The sequence below is a fragment of the Esox lucius genome, chromosome 6, assembly GCF_011004845.1.
Source record: "Esox lucius isolate fEsoLuc1 chromosome 6, fEsoLuc1.pri, whole genome shotgun sequence".
Classification (NCBI taxonomy): domain Eukaryota; kingdom Metazoa; phylum Chordata; class Actinopteri; order Esociformes; family Esocidae; genus Esox; species Esox lucius.
The window spans coordinates 26,399,932-26,427,165 of NC_047574.1; the positions used below are offsets into that span (position 1 = coordinate 26,399,932).

The 27,234-nt window shown below is 39.8% G+C and overlaps 2 protein-coding genes across 5 annotated transcripts in view; both read right to left on the reverse strand.

The window, feature by feature from the left end:
* Nucleotides 1–435: 435 nt before the first annotated feature.
* Nucleotides 436–9,891, reverse strand: LOC105010715 (serine racemase). Of its 2 annotated transcripts, none has more exons than XM_010870249.5 (11): nt 9,583–9,891; nt 7,960–8,314; nt 7,453–7,569; nt 7,047–7,288; nt 3,251–3,416; nt 3,015–3,117; nt 2,851–2,926; nt 2,360–2,485; nt 2,087–2,254; nt 1,574–1,631; nt 436–1,465 (listed from the first exon to the last, which is right to left on the reverse strand). In XM_010870249.5, the coding sequence occupies exons 1-11, from the start codon at nt 9,684–9,686 to the stop codon at nt 1,367–1,369; spliced, it is 1,614 nt and encodes a 537-aa protein (XP_010868551.1). In that variant the 5' UTR covers nt 9,687–9,891; the 3' UTR covers nt 436–1,366. The 2 variants fall into 2 exon arrangements, with proteins under 2 accessions (XP_010868551.1, XP_010868552.1); XM_010870250.5 differs by having other exon boundaries at nt 9,701–9,889.
* A 15,881-nt stretch (nt 9,892–25,772) lies between these two features.
* The window catches only part of LOC105010717 (serine/threonine-protein kinase 32C), a 105,036-nt gene continuing 103,574 nt past the window's right edge, over nt 25,773–27,234 (reverse strand). For all 3 annotated transcript variants that reach the window (XM_010870251.4, XM_034292923.1, XM_034292924.1), the window contains one exon: nt 25,773–27,197. In XM_010870251.4, the coding sequence (XP_010868553.2) occupies nt 27,014–27,197 (184 nt within the window). In that variant the 3' untranslated portion in view covers nt 25,773–27,013. The remainder of the gene's footprint in view (nt 27,198–27,234) is intronic.

Sequence of the window (27,234 nt, forward strand, 5' to 3'; positions counted from 1 at the left end):
TGTGTAGATTTTTTATATCCACTGTATAGTGGTTTGTTAGTACTGACCTGGCCCATGCAGCACAGTGGGGTCAGAATGTCCTCTACTAATGAACTTAGCGAATTAGCCCGTCTTAATCACCCCATTTCTCCTCTGGCACCATCTTCAATCATTGAGTAATCTTGATCGTCTGAATCGTGAGGTAAATTTCAATGGATCTGTCTCCTTACACTCTCACTCCCTCTCTCCTTTCTGTTTCAGAAGGGAGTATCATGTCTGAATCTATGACAGAGGAACCTTTAGTTTAATTAAATTAATTGATGGGTAGATTGCCAGCAGATGCAGTGTCACAGCTATGAAAAACATACATTGAGCAGTTGGTCCCATTTGCTAAACTTACCTGATCCTAGCTTAAATTAACCAGATATAATAAAATAATAATTACAGACAAATTGCTCTGTCATCATCATATTTTATTTCTAGAACATTTGTTTTCATTATCACTACTACTCATATTATAAATATAGAAGTATGTACAATAAAAAAAAAATGAAATCTGCATTTGTTTTTGTCTCAAATGGAATTTGTAATGAGGAACCGCCACCTCCTCACAAGGACAAACCCTGAGACTGATGCTTCCATGTTTAATCAGCTCCGCTCATTCTTCCGCATCAAATTCAAACATTACACATGCAAGTGCCCTCCAGAAAGAAGAATCTGAAACATTTTCCAAAGAAATATTCACAGCTAATGCCTAGGGTGATCCAGCGGTAGACAGAAGTTGGTTGACATTTGAATTCAATTGTGCGACATGTACGACCTCCGACATTACCAATGAAACCATTACACAAACGTCCGCTAGCCCAGATCTCATCCAGATGTCAATCATAAAGAACTGTCATTATCACACCCAAAGAGCCCGTTGCCCCCACATGATTAAGCTTAGTTCTGGACTACATAGTAGACTGTATTGCACATTTTTGGCCTAGGACTATGCTTAATCTGAACACCAGCCCTGCGCCCCCTAATAAAAAAATAGTTGGGTGAAAGTTCATACTTAAACAATATTTATATTTGAAAAGCGTATGCAGTAAATGTCATATAATATCATACTATCTCCTTGTACAATCTCTACAAACCAAAGGCTTTATAATACTCACTGATAATCAAGAGCCAGCAGCAAATGTGTAGTTTTTCAGCAGAGTTCAGTGCTTGTGTTATGTATTTGTTTGCATGTACAATAGAGTATATACACAACGTTTCTGTTTCATTTAATGTTGCAGTGTGTTTGCGTGTGTTTTTGTTGGGTGTGTGTCCTTGCATGTGAGTGTGTTTTTACGTGTGAGCTGAGTGTGAAATCTGAGACAGAGCGATATGGTCTTGCTCGTCACCGGTCCAGCCAGCGTAGCGTGGGGTAGCGCTCAGACAGAGTCCTGCGGAGTTGAACACTTTGTGTCTTATCCCTCGTCTCCACCACACACTCCACCTGTAACGACGCACAGCACAGATTCATCTCTCACTTCTACACACAAACTCACATAGAGGAGGTTTATATTGTCCCACGTGGCCAACACTGCTTCGTAGGCTGTCCCACCTGGGCTTTGAAGAGATCGCCTCTGTCTCCGTGCCTCCGGTGGCAAACGTCCAACAGCCTAATAGAGATGGAAAGGAAAGAGATAAGGAACGTTAAAGAGGCGACAGGTGAAGTGAATGAAACATTGGATGTTAAACTCCCACTCCTTCGTGCCAGAGGATTTGTTGGTTCAGACGGATCGTTCTGCCAGGTAAATCCTCCTCCTGTCCTGTGGCTTATTTCTGATGTGATCGAATGTGAGAAGAACCAGGTCACCGGGCCAGATAGGGCACAGAGGCATTACCTTCCCTGAGTGATCTAACTGTATGCACTATAATCTAACTATATGCACTCATCTCTATTTATAGGTATCACCGATATATGGACTGAGGAGATGAATAAGCTCTGTGCTATGGTCACTGACGTGTGTCTGTGTGTGTTTTTAGGACAAATAGGAAGTAGTCAACCCATTATGCATATGTACAGTGTCATAACTGTCATACATTTCTGCTCTGCTGTTAGTGTTTAGCTCACTTGATATCCTCTCTGGCCAACACATCCAGTAATTTGGCCATGTCTCCCGGAAAGTCCCCCAACTGCACTGTAAACTTGTTGACCCGGTCATCCAGAACCAGGGCGCGGTCCACACACTGTCTGATCAGGTCCAAGTCCATGTTAGCACTGCTGACCACCACAGCGACTCTGCAGAATGGAGACCGGTGCAAAAGTGAGATGTAGACTGTAGATGAAAATCATGGCTTGGGCACCATGTTCTAAAGTAACACCAGCTTGCTGTGCCTGGCTCACCTTTTGCCCTTCAGCTCAGGTAGTTGGCCGGCTATGATGGCCGCAAGTCCCATGGCTCCTTCTGTGTCAACTGTGGAGTGTTCAAACTCCTGGAACCTCAGCATGGCCACCAACGAATCCTCCTCCCTGGGGGTAAAAGACAAAGGAGGGAGTCAACAACAACAACAACAATCCTAAAAGACAGCAATAAAACATTCAAGTTCACTAAAATGAGCTTGCCACACTAAAACTGATGGAGAAATGTTTATTCAAATGCAGTACCAGCCTATTTATACCAAGTGATAACATCTGTCTTTTGTACTGATCTTGACAACATTCTGACAGCCAACAGTTTTTTTCAGACGTATGCAGACAATTAAACTATGCATTGTGATGTGATTGGAATCTCATCCTTCAAGTGTAAGTGAATAAGATAACTAAAGATGCATGGACCTGGGTTCGATTCCTGGTAAGGTCAACCCTCTAAGTATCGTACAATTTAGAGGCTCTACCTGACAGAAATGACTTTGTCCACACATTTCTTAGCCAGCTGGAAGGAGTCGAGCCCCAGCGAGTGCTCAAATAGGTCTGGGGATAGAGAGAGGGTTATAGGTGTCAGACTTTTAGGAATTTAGTGAAGGACAAGAAAAACAAGTTGCGTTAGTGGGTACAGTACCTCCATACAACTTCTTGTTGGGCATGCTGTATAAATCATTAGTCACTGGGCTGCCTGTTTTCAGTGACTGTAGTAGCAGGGGAAATCCTTCAGGTTCAACTCCCTGGGAAAGGTCGGTGATATTTGGGTGATTTTGCAACTACAGGCACTTTTTTTGGAAAGCACATTTACAGAGTTCTTACCGTCACAGGCATGGTACACTAACTGAGCAAATATTTAAATTGGGAAACACTTACTATGACAGTGATGCGTGAGTTTAGGTGTTTAATGGCGGCAGCTGTGCCAACCAGTAGATTACACTGCCCACCAGCAGGAACAATGACTGCGTCAAGTTTCGGCACTTGTTCATAGATCTCCATTCCGACCGTACCCAGCCCTGCCAAGTACACAGCGCTATCATCCCTGAGAGAAACCAAGAGAAAGAGAGAGATGTACAATAAGTTGTAGCATGATGCTCTGTAAATACATATCTTACTATGCATTCCTATAGCTAATATTAGAGTGTCCGGTCTCCCCATTGATGACAGAAACAGAATGAGAGAGGGGTAAACAATATGAATGTAGCACTATTATACTGCTGCAGTGTTAACTCAACTTGCAGCCCATAGTTGATTTTACTTGATTGCGTTTGTTATTTATTAGTAGTACAGTACTTTAAATCCTGTAACTTCGTTTTTTTTTTTTTAAGTATTCCCTACAATAATAGATAAATGGACTGCTGCAATGCACTGCTGAATATTGTGCCTCATCTGCAGGCGATCCAAAATCCAACTGCCAAGATAACATCACAACCCCGAAACCCACATCTCCCATGTTTCACTCAGCCTCCACCAGCTGCCTGTTTAAAATAAGATCAAATTCAAGATTTTTTTGAATGAACCTAAGTACACATGCCTCAAGGGTGAATGAACCTAAGTACACATGCCAGATCTATTCCCCCTCATGTATGCTACAATCATTAAATCATACTGCCATAACTCTATGTAGCATCGATGACAGGGTGTTCTCATGTGGCCCCTCAACTTTGGAACACTCTAACCAAACGTCATGAGGCAGCTTCAGTTTCCTTAAAGATACATATATTTTTTATTACTACAGTCAGGGTAAACCCAACTTAAAGTGAGAATATAATGCAATACAAAAAAAAATGTAATCCAAACCCACCAGTGCAAAGTGTGATGCACAGGATCTGATCCACTGGTTTGTAACAGTTGAGATGCATTTTCTTTCAGGGATCAACATTTTTTAGATTATAGAATTAGTTTTTCTAATTCAGATTACATTCTGCCTCTTCATTGTTTCCAACTGGGATTCAGAATGAATTGACAGTAAGCCTATTGCATCATTACACACTGGCAGGGTTGGGTAGGTTCATTTTAAAATGTAATCCGTTACCTGTCCACATTTGTAATCAGTAACGTAACTTTTTGATGACTCAAACTCAGTAACGTAATCCGATTAATTTGAATTACTTTTAGAGTACTTTCACATTAACATGCATTAGACAACAAACAGGAATAGCCTAAAACCAATTCAAGACCTTTTTGCAATAACTTCTCAAAAAGGGCATTGACATATATAAAAATAAAGATATCCGTAGCTTTTCACGCCTACCCTAAATCTACAGTAGTCAGATGTTTTCCTCCACAACCACCAAAATGGTCAAAACGTTGCAGAAACCACAGGCACACGAACGCACGTGAACATCTACACACAAATACGTTTTACTCGTGCGAACGTAACCAGCGATTAACCATGCCATGGATTTTCAAAACGTAAATGAAAGAAATAAACTGTGATTATACAGCTGCACTCTTAAATTCAAAGTCGTCAGCAGCCAATGATAACCAATTAACGCAATTGTGAACATCCACACACAAATACGTTTTACTCGTGCGAACGTAACCAGCGATTAACCATGCCATGGATTTTCAAAACGTAAATGAAAGAAATAAACTGTGATTATACACCTGCACTCTTAAATTCAAAGTCGTCAGCAGCCAATGATAACCAATGAACGCAATTCTGAAATGCAAAGCAGGAGGCACGTATGGACAGAGTAGAGTTGGCTACATCAAATGGCATCCTTTGGCAGAGTGCTTCCCGACACACCTTTTCTCCTCAAAAACCGTGATAAATTCCATTATGTTTTATCTTGAAGGCAGCATCATGTTACAGGTATCTAACAAATAGTTGCCTAATCTTCTAAACAATTCCTGTCTGAGTTGTTGAGTGCAACTCTTTCTGGCTGTTCGGTGCATTTGACAAAATAAATAAATAATGACAAACCTTGAAACTTGAAAAACACTTGTCGCCTATCATTGTTCTCAGACGTGTTTATAGTAGATAACTAAATCACATTTTATATGGGTCGGCTAATATTATCATAGATATACTGTCCAAAACTGGAGAAAATTAAACTAGCGCTTCGTTTATCGTTCACTAATCTGATTATGCGCGCCCACCGTGGATCGCATGATGATCACACACAACAGAGGCTCAATTTTTATTTTGATTCAAATAACAATGTTTTCAAAACATTTCAAAACAGAATCAAACATGCAACGTGTCGTAAGTATTTCGCACACCTAATCTTTTTCAATTGAAGTAATCCAAATGCAATCATAATTTTTTCCAAAGGTATCTGTAATCCGATTACATTCTTTAGTTGGTAATGTAATAGATTACAGGTACAGTTTTTTTTTGTTTGTAATTACAAGTAAACGATTACAACTCTGCACACTGGTACCATTTCCCCAGTGACACAACACATCCACAGTGCAGTTCATAAGCATTAGGACACAAGTTTTGAACCATTTAGAAAAAAAACATGTTTTGTACATTGTCCACCCATTTAAGGGCATCAAAAGTATTTAGACAATTGAATTCACAGTGGTGTTTGTTTCCATCATTAATGCATGCAAGAGAGCTGTCAATGCGTAGTCTTGATTCTAGGTTTTGTATTTGTATTTGGAGTTGGTTGCTTGTGTCTAATAACCAAAGAAGTGTCAGTCAAGACAGGCTGGTTATCATGATGCAGATGAATCTGAATAAATTGATCAGAGACAGCCAACATTAGACACGCAAAAATGATCTGGTGCCTTAAGAATAAGAAAGAAAGCAGTGGTTAGCTCAGCAATGGCAAATGACGAACATATCTGTGAAATAAGGTGAAGGGGTGTTTTTGGCATGTATGAATGCCACTGGCTCATTTGTCTTCTTTGATGATGCCTACTGCAGTGGTTGGATACATTCTGAAGTGTACACATTTTCTGCTTAGATCCATCCAAATGCCTGAAAACCCATCGTTAATCAAGCTGAATATCATTGAGCATGCATTTAACTTGCTGAGGACAAGGTGGAAGGAAAGAAACACCAAAAAACAAACAGGAATGGAGTATGACTGCAGTACAGGCCCTGCAAGGCATCACCAGGGAGGATACAATGCTTAGCCTCTTAGTCTTTGTTTAATTTCAAATGTACGGACTGCACTGTATTATGGCCAGTAGGCTTACATTGTTCTTTATTGTAGCATGTTTATAAATGGCATCAGAAAACAAATGTGCCAATATTCTATTGTACATTATTTGTTCAAACAAGGATATTCTAATAAATATATTATAGGATCAATTCCTTCCTCAACCACTTGGCTACCAATAGGTTATTGAATTGACATGGATCAGTGGGATTGCTGCTTATGTTATGTTGACTGCTGCCTACCTGATCATGCAGGGGTTTAGCCTGGGTGATATTATTTGCCAGTGTTCTGACTTTTCTCCTCTTAACACAGAGTAATCCAGTTAGGCTAAAGCTGATCAAGACCTTTCAAGCATTTATTAATTTACAATATCAGCTGCTTTTTATGTAATTATTTATGTAAAAATGTAAATACACTGGGGGCCCCTTAAATCTTTTTTGCCCACTCTGTGGCAAAATCCTGCATCAGCGCCTGATTCTGATTGTATAGCTATGGGACTGGCACCCATGTTAGCTGAGAAACCACAAAAGCCATCAAGCTCCGGGATTACTCACTCTTCCAGGCTGAGGTATCCATTTTCTTTCGCCAGATGACGGGCATGTTTCAGAGAGTCCCTTGCTGTACTACCGTAGGAGATGACCATGGCTCCATAGTCTCGGTACATCCTAAGGCGGGGCTGAGCAACGCTAGCTGGCATGATGACGAACAATGGGATCCTTAACTCAACTGCATGGTGGGCCACAGCCATGGAGAAGCTACAGTCTGTAGCGACAATCACTCCCTTCTTCTGCTGTTCCTGTGAAGATGGGTAGGAGTTAGCGGTTTATGTAATAAAATGTTTTTTTATCTTCAAATGACCCTACAGGTTAGCTTGTAAAAAACTGGCTGCTTGTTTTCAGCTTGATCAAAAAGGTATTTTATCCAGACTAAAATAATTGAGAGATGCTTCGGTATTCATACCTGGTTCATGGAGTTGAGAAGATAGAGAACACCTCTCTCCTTCACAGAGCCTGTGTAGTGGAGATGTTCTTTCTTTAGGAAGATCTCCATGCTGTATTGCTTGGACAATCTGGAGTACTATGAACACCAAAAAGCAGAATGCTACAGTACTGAGCATTTGCATTTGAAGCATTATACATCACTGAAGTTACTACTATTAGAAAGTAAGACTAGCTAGAGTTGACTGTCCCTCAAAATCACCATGAACAACTAAACTTTGGTTACAAAAGTGTTCTACATCATTAAATCCTTATTAGTTTTTTTCTTCTTCTAAGGGTGTAGAGAAGAGACTTTCTCTTGTAGACAGATGCTGCATGTTAAAGACGATTCACTGAGAGTTTCCGGAAATGTTGAGAACTTCACAAACCGAAGTTCTGAACCTTTGAGTTTCCAACACCTATGGATTAAATCATGCAAGGTTTTGAGGTAAACTCATATTAATAAGGCTTTGAACAGGATCTGGCATACCGTACAGGGTGTCTTCTGAATCCCAGACTGGATATTTAAGGCTGCAGCTCTGATGTCCTCAAAACGGAGGTACTCAGGCTTGGGTGGCACGACTGCTTTGCTCTCACTATCTGGTTTCTTGTTGGTCTTGGGTGGGTCCATAAGCTGGATCTCAGGTGCGGCCACCACCTTGGTCTCAAAGGTCTTGACATCTCCATTGACGGTCTCTACCTCCTCGTCAATACCAAAGTCCTTCATGCGCTCAGGGTGGATGAGGGTGTGTGGTCGGCCTGCAACCCCGTTGCAGACCCTGTTGCAGCTGGTCTTGGAAGAGGAGGAGGAGCCCTGTTTAGCAGACCCAAGACGTTGCTCCTCGCTAGGGGACAGAGGGTAGAAACATGTCTTGGAATGGAGGAGTAGTGGTTGGGTTTCTGTGTATAATACAGACATATTCAATTGAACCATCATTATTTCACCATCAATCAGGTCCTTGTGAACTAAGCTCCTATATTTAAACACAAACAGGGATTGGATTAGCGGTGTTAACCTCATTACTAACACCGTGTTTACACTTACTGGAGGGTATATTCATAGAGTGTTGGCTTCACTTGAACAAAACTCAGATACATGCAGTCACAGAACATTATAGAACAGTGTTTTACTATTTAATGTTAATAGCCTTTAAGACATTAACCATTTAGTGTTATACTATTTTGCATCATTCAGCAGTTTAAGTAGTTTTGCTCACATCATGAACTAGCTGGTACAATATCATTTGGTATAGGATTCCAAACGCCTAAGATACAAACGAAACCCACATATTGAACCACCAGGTGGAGCTACTCAACCATCTCCCAGGATGAATTTGGACTTTATTAATAGTCTACCTTGGTGGGAACCGCTCTGTGGTGGTGAATTTGATGACTGTCTCTGTTGCTAGAAGGCTGGTTATTATTATCCCCCTTTACCACCTGATCCACTACTTCCTCTGACCTTCTCCAGAGAGTCTAGACTGCCGTTTCTGCGATTCTAATGACTCAGTTGTCTTAATTATATGAAATGTCTTCCACCTATGTTGCCTGAACACTTGTACAGCCTCTCTTCTTTCCCTTTCTCTATCGCCACTCTGTCTCCCTCAGACAACAACCTTCACCTGGGAAGAAAGAGGAAAGGGAAGGACAGACCCAGTGGAGGGTGGAGGAATGCAAGCGTGGAAGGCAGGCAGGAGGAATCTGTTCTCCGGTCTGGAAAGGGTATCAGGGGACAGAGAAACAGCCAGGGGTGGTCTGGGTTTCTATTTTGATGTTGGGGAAAGCAGAAGCAGCTGGGGGTCAATAGCTTTAGATTTCCGGACAGGAGGTTTTAGATGATAGAGTGGTGAAGCAGTGGTTTTCAGGTGGATGTAGACGTAGATATCCTTGCACGAGGGGAAAGAAGACGGCAGACGTTGTGGCTGGCACGCTTGATCGACCCCGGTTGGATCAGGGAAGGACTGAAGGGGCACAGGAGAAGCTGGCACAGCAGGAGTCACTACAGGAGCCAGAGCAGCAAGGGTGCATGGAACTATCTCTGCAGCTGGGGCTGGGGAATCCCCCCGTGTCTGGAGGAGTACACTAGGTGGGGGAGGAACATGTAGTGTCCCACCTCTGCCAGAAAGGGTCATTCTCATCACCGTCGCTGAATCCCACTCTGCTCGGCAGGCCATCACCAACATACTTGGCGTAAATGAACTGGGCCGCAAAGTTCATCCTGGACCACACACCTTTTTCTGTTGTTTCTGCTTCAGCCCCTCGATTTAGAAATAGTCCACAAGGGTCTTCTCCCAACTCCTGTATGTGTCTGAGATGCGTCCAGGACTGTGTGGGATAGCGCGCTGGATCTGAGCACTCCCACAGTGTTAACTCTTCCTGAGGCTATTTAAGAAGGGATTAACCAGGGCCCGGCCTACTACCCATCCGTTCAGGCCACACTGCCTTCAGCCTGGCCCTAACCCCTCCCTCCTCAGGCCACTGTTCCTGTCTTAGACCTGGATTACACCTCCAGGTCTGTGACGTGTTGCTAATCAGACGCTCTAAGGGGATAGACACAGACTTACCTTTTTTTAGGCAACAATGATCTGGAACCTTGGGCAGTGAATGGAGATAGAAACACCACAAGGAGAAATGGGCGGGGGGGGGGTTTGAGTGAGAGAGACAGAAATAAAAAAAAATTCTCTTTGTTTACTGATTCAGGAGAGCATGTAACAGCACTAAGATCTTGTGCAAAAATTCTGTCAAGAGTGGGACGAAATAATTGTGTTGAAAACATTTTTTGGATACCACAAATTGTATGTAGACACTTTGGCCTTAAGGTCCACAAAAAAGGACACATAGCTCAACCTGAACATCAAAACCACAGGCAACAAGAGTGAAAAAGATTTGACATGATAAGAGGACATGAATATTGGAATTCTGAGATTTATGGATGTGTCATAACATATTCCAATCAGTTATTCAACCCATGGTTGTGTTGTCTGGGTCCATTTACCTAACATTACAAACACATCTCCAAAGTACAACCCAAAATAATACATGTAGAGCGCAAGTAGGACTGTACACAACAGTTACCAAAATTCAGAATTTATGTTAAAAGAGATCATTCACAAATACTTAAAAGAAAGCACATCTCAAACCTTCCAGACAAAAGATCTCGTCAACATTGAGAATTGGATGGAGGCCCAAAACAGTGGTGCAATTAGACTCAACCAAATCGTGAGAAAATTAAAACTATTTGACACAAGAATGAACCAATTAAAAAAATTTAAACAAATTGGTATGCTTTTTTCCCCTAAACAGAGTGTGCACAGTGACTGATCCAATATAAGTTGACTTTGAATCAGCAGAGCTGGCTCTCAAGAGAAACATTTCCACAAAAATGAACTGGAAACAGAGCTGCACTTAATCACATATACAGACTCGCAACCAATTTGAAATAAAATCAAACATTGATAAACCTTATCTGTTATGTGAAACACCATATTGTGCAGTAATTGTAAGAACATTTGTGACCCTTGTCATGAGAAAAGACTAACCACACAAACAGAAATGTTAATGTAACAGTTATAAGTTCAATATTTTTCCCGCTTGGCATTAATACTTTTACTATTTGTGCATTGTCATTACAGTGTACATCGGTAATAATATAACATTAGATCTGTCATAATCCTTAATCCTTTTTTAAAAGATTTTGTGCAATGCTTACTTTGAATTTATTTTTATTATAGTAATTAAAAACATTCTTCATATGCTTTGACAATATATAAAGCTTCTTTGAATTGAATTGAGCTGAAACAAAGAAGGGTATGTATGTTTTTGTGAGAAAGAGAGGGAGAGGGAGCGAGAGAGAGATCCAGTGTGGCCCAGATAAGAAGGTTCCTCCACCTCTGATCTCTAAAGTAGGATGAAGAAGTATGCCCCCAACAACTTCCCCCGGTGTCAATGCAGGATCAACTCAACCTTTGACCTTTGACTTACTTCAGATAGAACTGCTATTGAAGTCATTAGCAAATGTGTGTGCTTTTACTTCACATATACTGTATCTCTTCACATTGATTACCATAGCAACATACACTATCTAGTAAAAATGATCAGGATATGAGAATCTGGGAATCGCTGGGATGGGCTGGACCTTCTAAGCACTAGGGGGCTGGGGGCACACTGTGACATGAGATAAAAAGCAAAGTTCATCCATTGAACTATGAACAAAGTAGATCTCTGTATCTTTGATATACACATACACACACAAACACACACACAAACACACTAGAGTTAACCACCTTCATCCCTTTATTAGTGACAGGAAGGCATGTCTCTGCCAAAGTGTTGGCTGTTATCCAGAGTTACCCTGAAGTCAGGTCCAGAATTACGTGTATGATTGATAGATATTGTTAAAAAGGCAGTAAATAAAGAAAGAAAGCACTCTAAACGATAAACACTGTTCTTTAATTACTGTGTTTTGAAAGAACAACTTTCAAATCTGTTTTCTTCCCATCTGGCCATTTCATTTCAACCCAGATACAATCCAAGTGGCAATGTATTATTTCACAAACAATTGGCTTCCTAAATGTATCTTATTTAATATGAAAACAAACTACCCCAAAAACAAGCAAATGGTATTGGAAAATAGTCTGTAGTTTGTCATGGTTTTTTGACAGGTGCTCATTTTCGTTAGCTGTGCACATCAGCGGCTGAAGGGATTAGCGTCAGGAGGCTGCAGCTAAAAACTCTTATTAGCTAAAACATTTAATGTTGTTCCAGATATTAACTTAAAAATTATCCTCCAAGATACAGTATAAAGTGTAAATTAATATAACTGACCAATTTTCAAGTATTAAATTTAGCATATTCATTCAGATGTCAAAAAAACTAGTCCAGACTGGAGAAATACTGTTGGTTTGTTTTAGCATCTCACTTCTTGGTATTCACACAAAGTATTATTGTTATACATATTAACCACACATACATTTTAAGTCCTCTACCATTTGAATTGGAAAATATATTTCTGTGACGTATACAAATACAGTGGATATAAAGTCTACACACCCCTGTTAAAATGCCAGGTTCTTGTGATGTAAAAGAATGAGACAAGGATAAATCATGTCAGAAACTTTTCCACCTTTAATGTGACCTATAACGTGAACAATTAAATTGAAAAACAAACCTAAATCTTTGAGGGGGAAACATTTAAATAACCTGGTTGCACAAGTGTGCACACCCTTAAACTAATACTTTTTTGAAGCTCCTTTTGATTTTATTACAGCTCTCAGTCTTTTTGGGTAGGAGTCTATCAGCATGACACATCTTGACGTGGCAATATTTGCCCACTCTTCTTTGCAAAAGTGTTCCAAATGTGTCAGATTGCGAGGACATCTCCTGTGCCCAGCCCTCTTCAGATCACCCCACAGATGTTCAATTGGATTCAGGTCTGGGCTCTGGCTGGGCCATTCCAAAACATTAATCTTCTTCTGGTGAAGCCATGCTTTTGTGGATTTGGATGGGTGCTTTGGGTTGTTGTCGTGCTGAAAGGTGAACTTCCTCTTCATCTTCAGCTTTCTAACAGACAACTGAAGGTTTTGTGCCAAATTTGCCTGGTATTTGGAACTGTTCACTTTTAATGTAACCTATAATGTGAACTTGTTGTGAAGGGGTTTTTCTTTACCATGAAAAGGATTCTACAAACATCCACCACTGTTGTCTTTCGTGGACTTCCAGGCCTTTTTGTGTTGCAGAGCTCACCAGTGTGTTCTTTTTTCTCAGCCTAAGGACGGCCTTTTTCACTTGCATTGAGAGCTCCTTTGACCGAATTTTGTGGGTTCACAGCAATAGCTTCCAATTGGAAATGCAACACATGGAATCAACTCCAGACCTTTTACCTGCTTAATTGATAACGAAGGAATAGCCCACACCTGTCCATGAAACAGCTTCTGAGTCAATTGTCCAATTACTTTTAGTCCCTTGAAAATGAGGGAGCTACATATAAAAGAGCTGTAATTCCAAACCCTTCCTCCCACTTGGATGTAAATACCCTCAAATTAAAGCTTAGAGACTGCATTATTCATTATCCATATTCATTATTTAACTGCAACTTTAATATATTTTGGTAAACAGGTAAACTTGGTAAACTTGTGTCAGTGTCCAATTATTTCCAGACTTGTATGTTACCATTTTACTTGAATGCTTTATATAATTTGTCATAAACTGAAAATATGCTTTTTATAAACTAGCAATTCTAGCACATCCTAACTAATACAGTAGCTACATATGTTAGTGTACTGCAGGAACATTTTAGATGTCAAGCAATAATGAGTCAAATTTTCCAGTACAACATGGTCTTCTTTAACAGTTAAATTGTTATACAATGATCATTTATTTCAAATTAGCACTTTTATTTCAGGTGGGTTTAAAGGGTACACATGCATAAAAATCCCTTATTCTGAGCAAAGTGTAAATTATAATTTTCAACGTGATCAGTATAAACCTTGGATATTGTTGTAGTTTTCGGTGTTTATATATTGCCATTACATTTATTTTTAAATTATTCTGTCTTTTTTAAGTCCATTTGGTTGCTGATGGCAGTGGCATTGTTCATCTTGAATGCTTGATTGAGTTGCATTGTAGCAAATGTTAACCCCACCAATCTGGTGAGCTACTTGTTTGTGTGGAGTTTGTTACAGTCAAGCAGCACCTGTTAACTAAGCATTCACTATGTTACTGATGGCCCATGCCTATAGTGTCAAAGTTGACGAATCCCATACTTCTATAAAACAATTTGTAAATCTGTTCAATTTGTTAATCTTTTGAATTTATTCAACATGCAATGAAGTATAATATGCATAAATGTTATCAATCAAGTGGTTGACATGACCAGTTAAAATACCGGTTATGGATATGTCCAAAATTTAGAATGCATTTCTGTGCCTTTTTCAATAATATTTTTTTGATTGTTAGCAATAATTATTTTATTGTATGCAAGAAGAATTTTAGCTTTGAAATTCATTCATTTTTATAATTGTAAATAAAAGAAAATAGGCATTTTTAATATTAAATCTGGAGAATGTCTTATTTGGAACAACCATGTGATTACACTTGGTACCCATTTAGACCAGTTCTGACTAATTGAATAAAATATGTTTATTTGACAAGAAGAACTTGTAAAAGTAAAAAAATTAATCTTAAAATTTGAGATTCATATTTAATTTTCTCTACACTTTGTTTAAAAAAAATCTGCAGTATATATAAGAAATGTCTAAACTTCAATTTTGTTAAGCTTAATAGATACGCTTACCCAACATGGAGTATAATTTTAGCACTAAACTGGATTTCAGGCTTTGTCTGGTCTATTAATTGGATCATGACTGACACTGGAAACGAGTCAAAAGGGACTCTGCCAAATCAGAGTACAGTGTGATGTCCAAAGATAATTGGCACGGTACAGATTACCCAAAAACTCAATAATAAATGTGATTAATACTATATTGCATGCTTATAAAAAATAGAAAGTTGTTTTCAGATTATTATAATTTTATTGCTCAGAAAAAAAAAATTTGTCAAAGTAATTGTATATTTTTTAGGGGGGAAGATATGTAACAAATAAAAAAAAACATAAATATGTTGCATTCATAAGTATTTAACCCCTGCAAATAATATTCCATAGCCACTTTTTGCTACAATAACAGCTTTAAGATTGAGATCAAGACATTGACTAGGCCATTGTAGGACAATTACCTTTTGGTTCTAGATCCACACCAATGTTGCTTGGGCCTTGTGCTTGTGTCACGTCCTGGCTGTGCCCCTAGCCATCTCTGCGCTGGGCTCGGGGCATAGCCAGGACGGGATCCTTTTTTTTTGGTTTCCCCAATTGGAGGCAGGTGTTGGTTATTGCCTCCAATTGGGGACCCTATTTAAGTTCAGTTTGTTGGCCAGGTTGGCGTGGTTCATTTTGGTTTTCCTGTTTTCAGTTAAGCCCACGTCACTGGTTGCTGCCTTTTGTTTGTTGTATTTGGTTTCTTTTTGCTTCATTAAAACATGGATTACTGGGACGACCTCAACTCTGCGCCTGTGTTTCTCTACTACCAAAACCTCATCTGTGACAGCTTGGGATAATTGTCCTGAAGAAATGTAAATTTCTTCCCAAGCATAATTTTTTGAATTCCCAGTATTATCTATTTTTCGTTCCTTTGAAAGAAAATGTCCAGTCCCTGCTGATGACAAGCATCCCCACAGCATGATGCTGCCACCACCATACATCACTATAGGGATGGTATGTGTTGAAACATGGGCATTTTCAGGTTCACAACACACACAGCACTGAATTTGTGCCACAAAAACTCTGTCTTGATTTCATCTTTCCCACATTGCAGCTGGTTCACTCATGCTTTTAGAGCTCTTGATATGGCTGACCGGTCTACCAATACTTCACTCCCAGTCACTGAACTCTGTACCTTCACATTGATTGTTGCCATCTATTTGACGTCTCCTTGTTGTTTTGCCCTGAGTTTTGAGGGAAAGTCTTCTCTTGGCCGTGCCTGGCTGGAGTGATGCTGTTTCCACACCCTAATTACTGAATCAATTTGTGCTCAATGGGATATCCAAACACTTGAATATTATTTTGTACCCTACCAAATCTATGTATTTGTATCACGTTATTTCCAACTTCTGTAGAATGTACATTTTTCTTAATTTTCCTTAAGAATCAAAGCCTGACCAATGGTCCTTTAACAGTGGGGCTTTAATCAAGATAATGTGATAGCAACTTCAATGGTTCACAGATGCAGACCAATGGTAAGGTAATTGTGTCCACATTATGATAATTTCTTTAATCTATGTTAACTGGGAGCTTCCACATCCCAAGGGTTGAATAATTACGCAAACAACAAATTTCTTTTGTGTCAGTATTTTCAAATAAAATATTAAACAGAACGATGTTACAATGTACTATTTGTGATTGAGTAAAATTTGAGAATTGGTCAGGGATTTGAATACTTTTGCCACCTTATACTTCAGTCTGAGACTACTTCCCTTAAAACCGTTTTTGGTGACAGAAATGAAGGGGGTTGTACAAAACAAATGAATCAGCAAATGGGTTGTCTCAGAGTTTCAAAGCCAATGGTGAATTTTCTAAATGCCTTTTTACCCACTTGTGTTCTGTCTCAGGGATTAACAGGAATGGTTAGCATGTGTTTGCTGTCTAAACCATCAAAAAAGGAGACAGATCAGGACTAATTGTGGCGAAATGTTTGTGGGTGTGGTGTTTGGACAAAACGATTAGTTGGCCAGTCAGCTAAGGTCTCCACAGAAGTTTGCTAAACTGTTGACTAAACTTCAAGTGTTTACAGTTTACATGTTTACACATTTCTGAAGAATCTTGAAGGGGGACATGGCTGTACTTTCTACACCACTCCCCTCACCCTACATTGTAATATTTCACAACATTTGGTTCCAACGACTACAGTCCTGCTTTGCTGCCCTTCGATACAAAACGTTATCTGTGTTGAAGAAACCTTCAGTGCCTAACAGCTAGAGGAGAAGGATTGAGCTCTGCTGAGGAATCCCAAACGTCTAGAACCAACCTCACTCCTCCCTTCACCCCCAGTCTCAGCCCCCTCCCAAATAGAGGGCTTTTGTTCTGCATTTTATGTTTTCCTTAGCAAACTGGGCGCGACCAAGGGAGAGAGGGAGTGGAGGGCAAAACTTGACGGAGAAAGTGAGAAAGAGAGAGAGGGGACTGAAAAGGAGAAAAAACGTTGTACTGTTTTGCATTTAATAGATTTTTGGACTCGCAATACAGTGCATATTTCTTGAGCAAACACTTACGGACAACTCTTAACCTGCTACCAGAGTCCAGTTTTCTTCCGCCATGACCCACCCCTTCACCTTCTCACTTGGACTCCTGTTCCTCTTCCTCATTGGCTACACAAAAGCAGGTAAGAGACATGATTGGGTGTGGCTTGGGGTAGAGATCATAGGGGAAACAGCAGGGGGCACAGAAACTGTATACACAAATCCTATATAGAAATATGATTCAGTGTTAGATTGTGGTATTTTCTTTGTGATTTAGCAGTGTAGTGATGCCCAGTATTCATTATGCAGTGTTGATATTTTTGGGTGTTTAGTGAATATATGGAAATAACTTTTGAAGTCAGTAGGTGTATACATTTTAGTACAGTTTGTCTGAATGTTTGGGGGCGATGGTTGGCTCTTTTTGTATATATGTAAGAGAGAAAGAGTGGGTACTCATGGGGTTCAAACATCTGTTTCTCATTTTTATTGCAGCCATAACAGGTGTTGACAGCACACATTTCACCATTTATATATTGGATTAAACTGTACGCAGTCCAGTGTTTATGTTGTAACCGATAATTACAGCCCTGTTTATCATTAACTTACTCCCAGAACAAATCACAAACAATCTAGCTCTTCCCACACATCCGACTGTGTAAAATCAAGGACCTCTAAGAAACCAGAGATGATCAGGCTTGAATGTGACTTCATACACAAGGAATGGACAACTATGGCAACACATAACTTCTTGCTCGCTCTGACAGTAATCTATTGATCCAGAAAATACAGTGGAGATGTGACCAACAGCTTTTCATTGGTGAGCCTATTATAGGCAAACGCTGGTATGTGCCCTAACTGACTGACTGACTTAATGCTTTGGCTCGCACTCTGTTATTCAGTATATATTCCACTGCTCCACTTCTCCATTTCTCCTGTGGCACAAACACACACACACACACTAACAATATCTATCCCACCCATTCTCCAAGGTAATGTTAGATAGTCTGGGGGCTGCTATTTTTTATCAACATGATTGTTTGCCGCTGAGTGTGTCACTCAGGGTGTCTCAATCGCCTGCTGCTGCTGTAAAAAAATACATATAAAAAAGAGTGTGCAATTCATCTGACATGTCATCACCTGCCTTTGTCCAACAAATGGATACATGCACACACAACTGACCACCTACATTTGGATGCCCTTCCATGTTGATAGCTAAACCAGCCGTACAGGCTGTTTTATAATTACATACAGCTCCGGAAAAAATTAAGAGACCACTCCACCTTTTTCTTTCCTTTCCAGAAATATGAAAAGGAAAGTTTTGTGTGAGGAACAGAAGCATTCAATTTGTAGTGGTCTCCTAATTTTAACCCTTCTGTTCCTCACTCAAAACCTTCCTTTTTGACTTTTTTGGAAAGGAAAGAAGAAGGTGCAGGGGTTTCTTAATTTTTTCCAGAGCTGTATGTAATTATAAAACAGCTTATACAGCTTTTCCGGAGCTGTATAGTACCACTCAAATGTTTGGACATACCTATCCATGGGTTGTCAAACCAGTCAAACTTTTGTCTGGTACTGTACATTTTTACATTGCTTTGGTAATATTTTCACTATGCAGTGAATTTTGTGAACACTTGCCCATAGTTTTCCAGTCACAGCTTAAGCCTTGTCCTGAACTAAATAACTCAATGGAAAATCTCCATGAGAAATTATTTTTAGTCGTGCACACAGACTTTATTTTTATCTAGGAAACCATCCCTTAGTGTCGACTCCTAACTTTTCAGATTTAGACTCAATGCAGTCAGTCATATATTATAAACCTTTCTTTGCCCTTTTGTCAACTGTTGATTGACTATACAGTTGTATAGAAAATCACTACCCCTTTTCAAAATGTTCACAATTTTGTGCCTTACAGCCTGAAATGAAGACATTCAAAATCTTTTTCCAGCTTTTACTATTGCTAAAGGAACACCCAAACCATCACTAAACTAAGCCAGTCCTGAATAAGGTTTTTCAAAAGGACCAATCTAAGATAGGTTATAACAGTGGCATTGTTAGGCCTGGGCGTCCGGGGCTATAGCCCTGGATCTTTTATGAATAGCCCCTGATCTCAAATTGACCCCAAAGATTCTAATAAAAAATTTGCCCCTGATCTATTCATCTATAAATCTGATCGCACATTATGACAATATAGACGTGTAGGTCGCTAGCGTGTACATCTACAAAACCCAGTACTTTCTGTCCCAGACAAGGTGGGGGGTGGGCTAAGGTGGGAGATCACACCAATCACACCAAACACTCCAATGTCTTAGAGTTGCCCAGTCAAAGAGTTGAAAATTGCTGTTCACCCCATCCAAGTTGACCGAGCTTGATCAATTTTGTAATTAAAAATATGCAACAATTGCTGTGTCTAGATGTGCAATTGCTGAACTTGCTCCCAAAGGTGGCTTCACCAAATATTTACTGAAGGTGGAAAATCCATATACAATCAATCATTTTAGAAATGTTTTTAGATTGTATTTTTCACTTACAATGGACTTTTTGTCAGTGGCAAAAGTAATGTGAGAATGGAATTTGCAAATTCCATTCTCACACAGTCATTTCTATGAACACTTACTGTAATATGAAACATATTCATATATTAAACAATGATTAAGCTAGTTGAAAAAGTGACAGTGGGAATTTGTGTTGTATATGTCATTGAAACCTAAAAGAATGTGTGTACATTTGTGTGTGGAATCTGGGTTTTTGTCTCATGCTTAACATCAACTCAAATACATTACACAGCATTGCATCTTTCACATATTGTGACTAACTTACGTGTCTTACATAAGGAAAAGGTTTTTAGCTTTTAACGTGCACCAACTGCCTAAAATGCTCCGTCAGACCCCTCATCTCTGTGTGAAGGCAGTAATACGGACATAAAGACAGATCTGGCATGTTTGTCTGCTGAGAGAAATCTAAAGAGAAACATCTTACATTCATCCTATGGGTTTTCTTGGCTTTTGTCCTAGATCCACTTGGCATGCTCCTTTGGGGTGTAATGGAGCAAATGAAATATAACTGTGGTATATCTCCATATAAACAAAACAACAAGTAATTCATAGCTGCTATTCACAGGCCACTGGAGAACAGTCAAGTCTCCTGAAAAATAAATGGTCCTTATCATTCTGACAGGCAGGAAACAGGCGACTATAAATGTGAGAGGCCAAAACTAAACCTCGGTAGACTGCTATGTATGTTGTTTGTCATTTTTCATGTTCTGTGTCAGGAATACATTTTCATATAATGTTAAAGAAACTTTCCTCCAACGGGCCCATGAAAATAGTAAGGCATCTCCAGCTTGAAGGAACTATATGAAACAGTTCTGTGATGTCATGGAAACCAAATGTAATAGGAAGTGTGGCTGAAGAGAACAGTCCCACAAATGAAAAGACCACACCTCAGCGACGTTCATCATGGCCACAGCGATCCAAGGGTACAAATATCAAAATAAGTGCTCCTAAAAAGAGGGGTGGTGGCTTATTTGGAACCTTAAAACATGCGAAAAGAAAAGAAAATCAGATTGCATAATGTCTTCTCCACCATGCACAAACAATAAAACTTCAAGGTTGACTCAGGCTGCCTAATTGTTTCCTAGCAGACTAAAGGCTAGCCTGCTTGGCTTAAAGGCATAGGTGGAGCATAAATAGTGATGTCGCACTAGCACTGTCACATGCTGCACTGACTCTGGATTAGCGGCATCTCCGAAGAATAAACTGGGTCACGTCGCAGTGAAAGTAAGTGTGAACTGATCCCTATTCTGGTTGGTGGTGAGCCATATCAGCAGAATGGCATGTGGCCAGGGGTTGTGGTGCACTGATTAGTTGGGCTGCAGGCTGCCAGAGAGCTTCATATGTAATAGAAAACATGTGGAACAAACTGGCAACGAGACAGATGAGGAGGGAGGACAAATAGGGATAGGGGACCAGGAAGGGTTGTTTTGGTGACCTGCGGCGATTAGCTGGATGAGGAGTTATAACAAAGTAGCACCAAGTTTGTTCTATTTCTTATGGAGATGGCAAACTACAAACACACAGGGTTTTCCCACATAGTTTTTGATATGTCTGCTGTGTACGCATGTCCCCTAGTTGCATGTACAGCAAGACCTAGCAAAGAAAAAAAACAGACTGAGCTATTAAATAACATGTGTTGGTAAAGTCAGAAACAAATAACATTCCGTGCTTCAAGATACCACGTCTTGTCACAGTAAATTACAGTGTGTCTTTATTTGCCATCAGGACGCGAGTCTGATCTCAAACCCAGAGCTGTCCGGTCGAGTGCCTGTCAGGACCACAGTATTCTTCACAACAGGCTGGATGTGGTGGAGAAGGTGGCGTAAGAATCCCAATGCTTTGCACTGTTGTTTTTGGTCAGAAATGTATCTTATTAAGCTACCACAAACCATTCATATGACATACTTAGCTGTTTCACGTCATTGCATATTAGGTAATAAATGCTTATGAGGTGATATGAGGTGTTTTTAACCTTTATGGCACTCAATAACATGATATAATAGTGTTCTTATATACACTTTGTAGCACATTAACTACAGTAGCATCCTTATAAAAGGGCTATGAAGGCTTCATTATTATAACTATATACTTTTTCAGTGACTTGATCCCATCAACGTTTTTGTTAATGTGTGCTTTTGACAAGGCTGAATAATGCTTAGTTTAGACAAAACTTGAAACAAAAGCTACTACTTAGCATGTGAATGGCCAAAAATCTGTTTAAAAATAAGCGTTGTGCTGTTCGGCTTATTTATACACTGAGAAGGCATATTTGTAAATTATTTACAAGGTAGAAACCCAGTCATTCAATGCCTTAGGGAGATGTCTCAGTGGTTCCTATCATTCCTACTTTCTGTCAGATATCCTATCCTCTAGTCCAGTGGCTCCCAACCTTTTTCAGTTACTGTACCCTCAAAAAGATTTTGCTCAGCTTGGAGCATCCCTGAAGTACCCCCTCATGTTAATTTCACTAGCAAGCCTATGGTGTCATGAGTGTTTTGAAGTGCTCCCTGTGGAGAGGCCAAGTACCCCCAGGTTAGGAACCACTGCTCCAGTCTCTACTCATGAAGAATATAAAAACACAACAGTAATAATCACGTCACAATGAAAGGATTAACAGCATCTTTGCCATAGCTTGTGTTCCAGTTCTTCCCAGTGTCCACTCTGTTTAGCCAGGGGTCAAGGTGTCGGGCTGATCGTTGCCCCTGTCTGTTCCTTATGTCTGCAGCGTGTGGAGGACACTGTGCGCAAGCTGGAGATAGAGCTGGCCGTGCTGCTGGACAACATAGAGACTCCTGAGTGGAGCCCCCTGCTGGAAACGGCGGGAAAACCTGTGGTGGACATCCTGGACGGCCAGGGCCTGGGGGAGTGAGGTGACTCCCGAGAAAGGAGGGGAGGATATCTGTCGGGCAACTAACGCTCCGTTAATGCCCCTGATGGCGAGGGTACAACTGGCAACAGCAAACAATAAATTACACTTTAATGTACAGTCCATATTATGTCGCTTAAGTTGTGTCTTAAGTCTACAGTAACTGTACGAAACAAGCCCATAATGTTTAGTGTGTATTCAGACTCAGTAGATAAGGACACTAATGCTTGTCTACATAATGGACTCCGTTAATCCTCTGACACTCTCATCCTTTCTCCCGTTTTAGCCCGAACCTGAATCCCTAAACCCAGGGTAACGGTGTCTCAGCCTCACAGGCTTTTTACAATTCTAAACCAGTGATACTATAGTTTTATCTGTCAATCTATTCTTTTCTTTGGGGAACTGTCCTTTTCTCTTCCATGCATATCTTCTGTTGCCAGTCGAGAGTAACTTGTGTAGGTAACCCAGAGCCACAAACTAGACATTGACCTTTTCTACTGATCCAGAATCAGGTTACACTACATATCCTTAACCATAATGGCAAACACTGTATCAGTGGTTAAGGCCAACTCATAATGTCAATGTGGATCCATGAAGAAAACAAACTAATACACAAAATATTAGGATGAATGTATTTATTTATCAAAGCAGTTAAAGCAGCATGTTTGAATACACAGAGCATTTTCAATAGGTACAGTAAAAGGCGTCCACTGAGACCTAGGATAGTTGCAAGTGTATTTCTAAAAAAGTCTTACAGAACATGTTCAAAATCGGATCACAGAGAGAAGAGCGGTCTCCGATAACCAAAGCAGTTTTTTTCTTCTCAAAAACGCACACTGACATTAATAACTGTTGCTACAAAGATCAGACACGAATGTTAGCTGTGACAGCGCTGATTCATATCCAGTTAAATATACTTACAACAAATGTTATCCAATAAACTAGCATGTAAAACACATCGGTAAGAACATATTTAAGATCATTTGGGGGTTAGGCAAGCAACATTCTATCAGGAATGGAGATGCATTTGAGATTATATCAAGGAGGTAACATTAGGCTACAATATTGTTGAACTTAAGGGAAAAAACTACCTAGCAGGTTTCCATTAAATTACTATTCATTACAAATAATCAACTAATCACAATGGCCATTTCTAGCATTGGGGACTGGGCATCTAATCAAGATTTTCATCTGGTCTTTAGTGAAGACCATCTAATGGCAGACTCACACAGCCCCAAATTGTTGGCATTATCCCTTTTCCATACACATAACAAAGCACATTAAACTCAAACTTACCCACAATGGAGCATAGAATGGCATACTTAATGACTTATTAAATAATCCACTTAAGGAAAAGCCTGTGCAACATATTCTTAAGACAATCTACGGGATGCCAAAAAATACTGCATATATAGTCTAAAATATCATGCCGTCCATATAACACTGGGAATAAATGATTTGTACAGTCTTAAATCTTGTTAATAGGCAAAGACATCATATAGACAGGCAAGCATCACATTATTGGACGAGGCTTCTGTCAATCATCAGCACAGATGAACGTCAAGGTACACTACTAGATTTAGTTAGACAAGTCACCGTTGTGTCTTCCCTTTATAACTTTTGTGGGAGCATGGGCACTGCCCTTAAAGCTTGGGCATTGCTATTGAAAGAAGGAATACAGATTATATTGTTTATTTGTCACCACCTGAACTGCAGTACTCCTGAACTATATCTTCTGTGTCATTTATTGTGGGCAGATACATGTAGAAATATAGTCTAGAGACATTCCTAAACAAGGTAAACCAATTAGAAGAATTCTGTGTCCAACCCCTAGGAATACTCCTTCAATTGAGTACTTCTTATAAATAAATGGTAGAAGTCGTCAATGGCAATGTCCACAAAAAATCTGTATTTTCAAGTAGAGTTCTCTATCCATCTCTATGGTTATGACCTGAAGCTTGCACATGCACATACTGTAAGCCACAAAAACCCAAGCATTTGGCTCCCCTCCAAAACGAGATTTAAACCATTGAGGTGCATGCACAAACGCACGGTCCTAAAATGCTATTGGAGTAGTTCATACGTTTATTCCCAAGGAAATCTGTATTTCCGACTTCACATCTATTCAAAGAGGCATTTTTTTTTTCTTTTTTCATAGTTGAATTCTATTTAATTTCTCCCAAAAAACATTCTTTCTATATACTCACAATAAATGGTTGTATACAAATGATAGTATTTTCACTTGCATTAGGAACATTGGTTCTATGTGCTACAGAGAGAAAACATACATTCACACACACTCAAATTTCCTTAGAAATGGCTATGCAAATGGTAGAAAAGCTTTGGCATAACATCTGCCTACAAGTTGTGCCTGCACACTTGGAAATAAGATTGAAATAACACTGTATGAAGGTTTGCTTCATACAACAAAATGTTTTAACATGTACCTTAGTCCAATAAGCAGTTCCACATAAAACTGTGGAGAGTGCCGTTATGCTATTTACAAGTGTTACTTTATTAGGCATTAGAGATTTAAGGTGGATTACGCTACGTCTTTCCCAGATTTCTGGGCTGAGATAATGGCACCACCTTAATGGTACCACTATCTCTACTAGGAGACATTTCATAAACAGAACTCAGAACACTGCCCCACGATCATGTTACAGTGGGGAGAACAAGTATTTGATACACTGCCGATTTTGCAGGTTTTCCCACTTACAAAGCATGTAAAAGTCTGTCATTTTTATCGTAGGTATATATATGTGTGTATATATATATACAACCCAAGAAAAATTAAGAGACCACTGTACCTTCTTCTTTTCTTTCCAAAAACGTAGAAAAGGAGGGTTTTGAGTGAGGAACAAAAAGGTTAAAATTAAGAGACCATTGCAAATTGAACGCTTCTGTTCCTCATTCAAAACTTTCCTTTTCAACTGTCATTTTTATCGTAGGTACTCTTCAACTGTGAGTGACGGAATCTAAAACAAAAATCCAGAAAATCACCATGATTTTTAAATAACACACAGTTGAAGTGTACCTATGATAAAAACTACAGACCTCTACATGCTTTGTAAGTAGGAAAACCTGCAAAATCGACAGTGTATCAAATACTTGTTCTCCCCACTGTATATATGGTGTGATACAGACAATCATATTTCAGAGAACATTGTCTAATCGCACCCAGTAATAGATATTGCTGTCTATTAAGGGATCTAGGAGATTCTTCTGTAGCAACTCAATCCAAGCTAATCATGTCAGATCCAGAGAAATATAGATGAGCAATAGGAGCATCTAGCTCACCGTGGAACAGTTAAAAGCAGAAAACAGCTTATTTTGCAACAGTCTCAGGGATTGATGGTAAGGGGAACCTTTCCTTTACACCAGAGTCATCCTATAACTGACAGGGCCTTTGAAAATGTAACACTGTATGGAAAATGGTTTGGGTGGAGAAGCATAACCACCACTGAACAGCATGCTGATGCATAATGTAGATATCATTTACATGTGATGAATGGCTATTGACTAACAATGGACACCAATTAGTGGTTTTACAATATTGGACTGAACTTATTTAGACTTGAATGGCCCATACAGTATTATGCTTAAACTGGAAATGGCATTAACCCTTTTCTAAATGTGACTATCCACTGCAATCCCTTAGAAATAGATTAGAACCTACTAGACCATATTTCCAAAACCACATTGTCACGACTAGTAATAGGTTAGAACTTATATTTCTATGTGCGCTACAATGTATTTCTGAAAATCATATTATCATAAAAATCCAAGGCATTTGGAGAATGTAAACCAACAACATTTATATTGTTGTTCTGAATAATAGCGTGCAGAGAGATTTAGAGGGAATGAACAAGCTACACAAGCCAAGAAAATGTATAATGCCAAACAACTCAATATAATCATTCAGCACGTGGGAACTACAGTACATCTACCGAAGCCTGAAGGCTCTGCAAAAAAACTTCTCTCTCACACTCTTAAACCTGGCTCCTGTTGTTCTGTCATCATGCTCATATCATATATTGTGGCATCTGGTGTTTCCTATCCCCTGTTTTAACGATAACTTACTGTCAAGCTAAACTGTATGTTGCATAGAAGATAGAGCTTACTCTAGGGCGCGGAGGACAGGACCGCTCTGGAACCTACAGTCCCATTCATGCCTTAACAATGGATGCTACAGAAATAAGGGGAGCCATTTTGTGTTCTGCTGTGTGTTCCTGTTCCCCTAGTCATCATGGCTACATTGGAGAGGTTAGAGTATGTATAGGCATGGTCTCACACACACACACACACAGCAGCCCAATGGACCACCAGGTGGCGGTGTGGTGCTAGCAGCTGCCGGGAGAGGAGCAAACGGAGCCACACATGCTCAGTTTGGAAGAGGACTCGGGTTCAGGGTCCTCATCCTCTGTTCCTGCCTCCGCCTCCCCTGATCCGTTTCCATCACCACCGCCCTCAGCTGCCGCTTCACACTCCCCTCCCTCTGCCCCCTCTTCTTGGTTCTTTTTCAACCTGTCAGAGAAAGGGAGACATAGATAGACAGTTCATT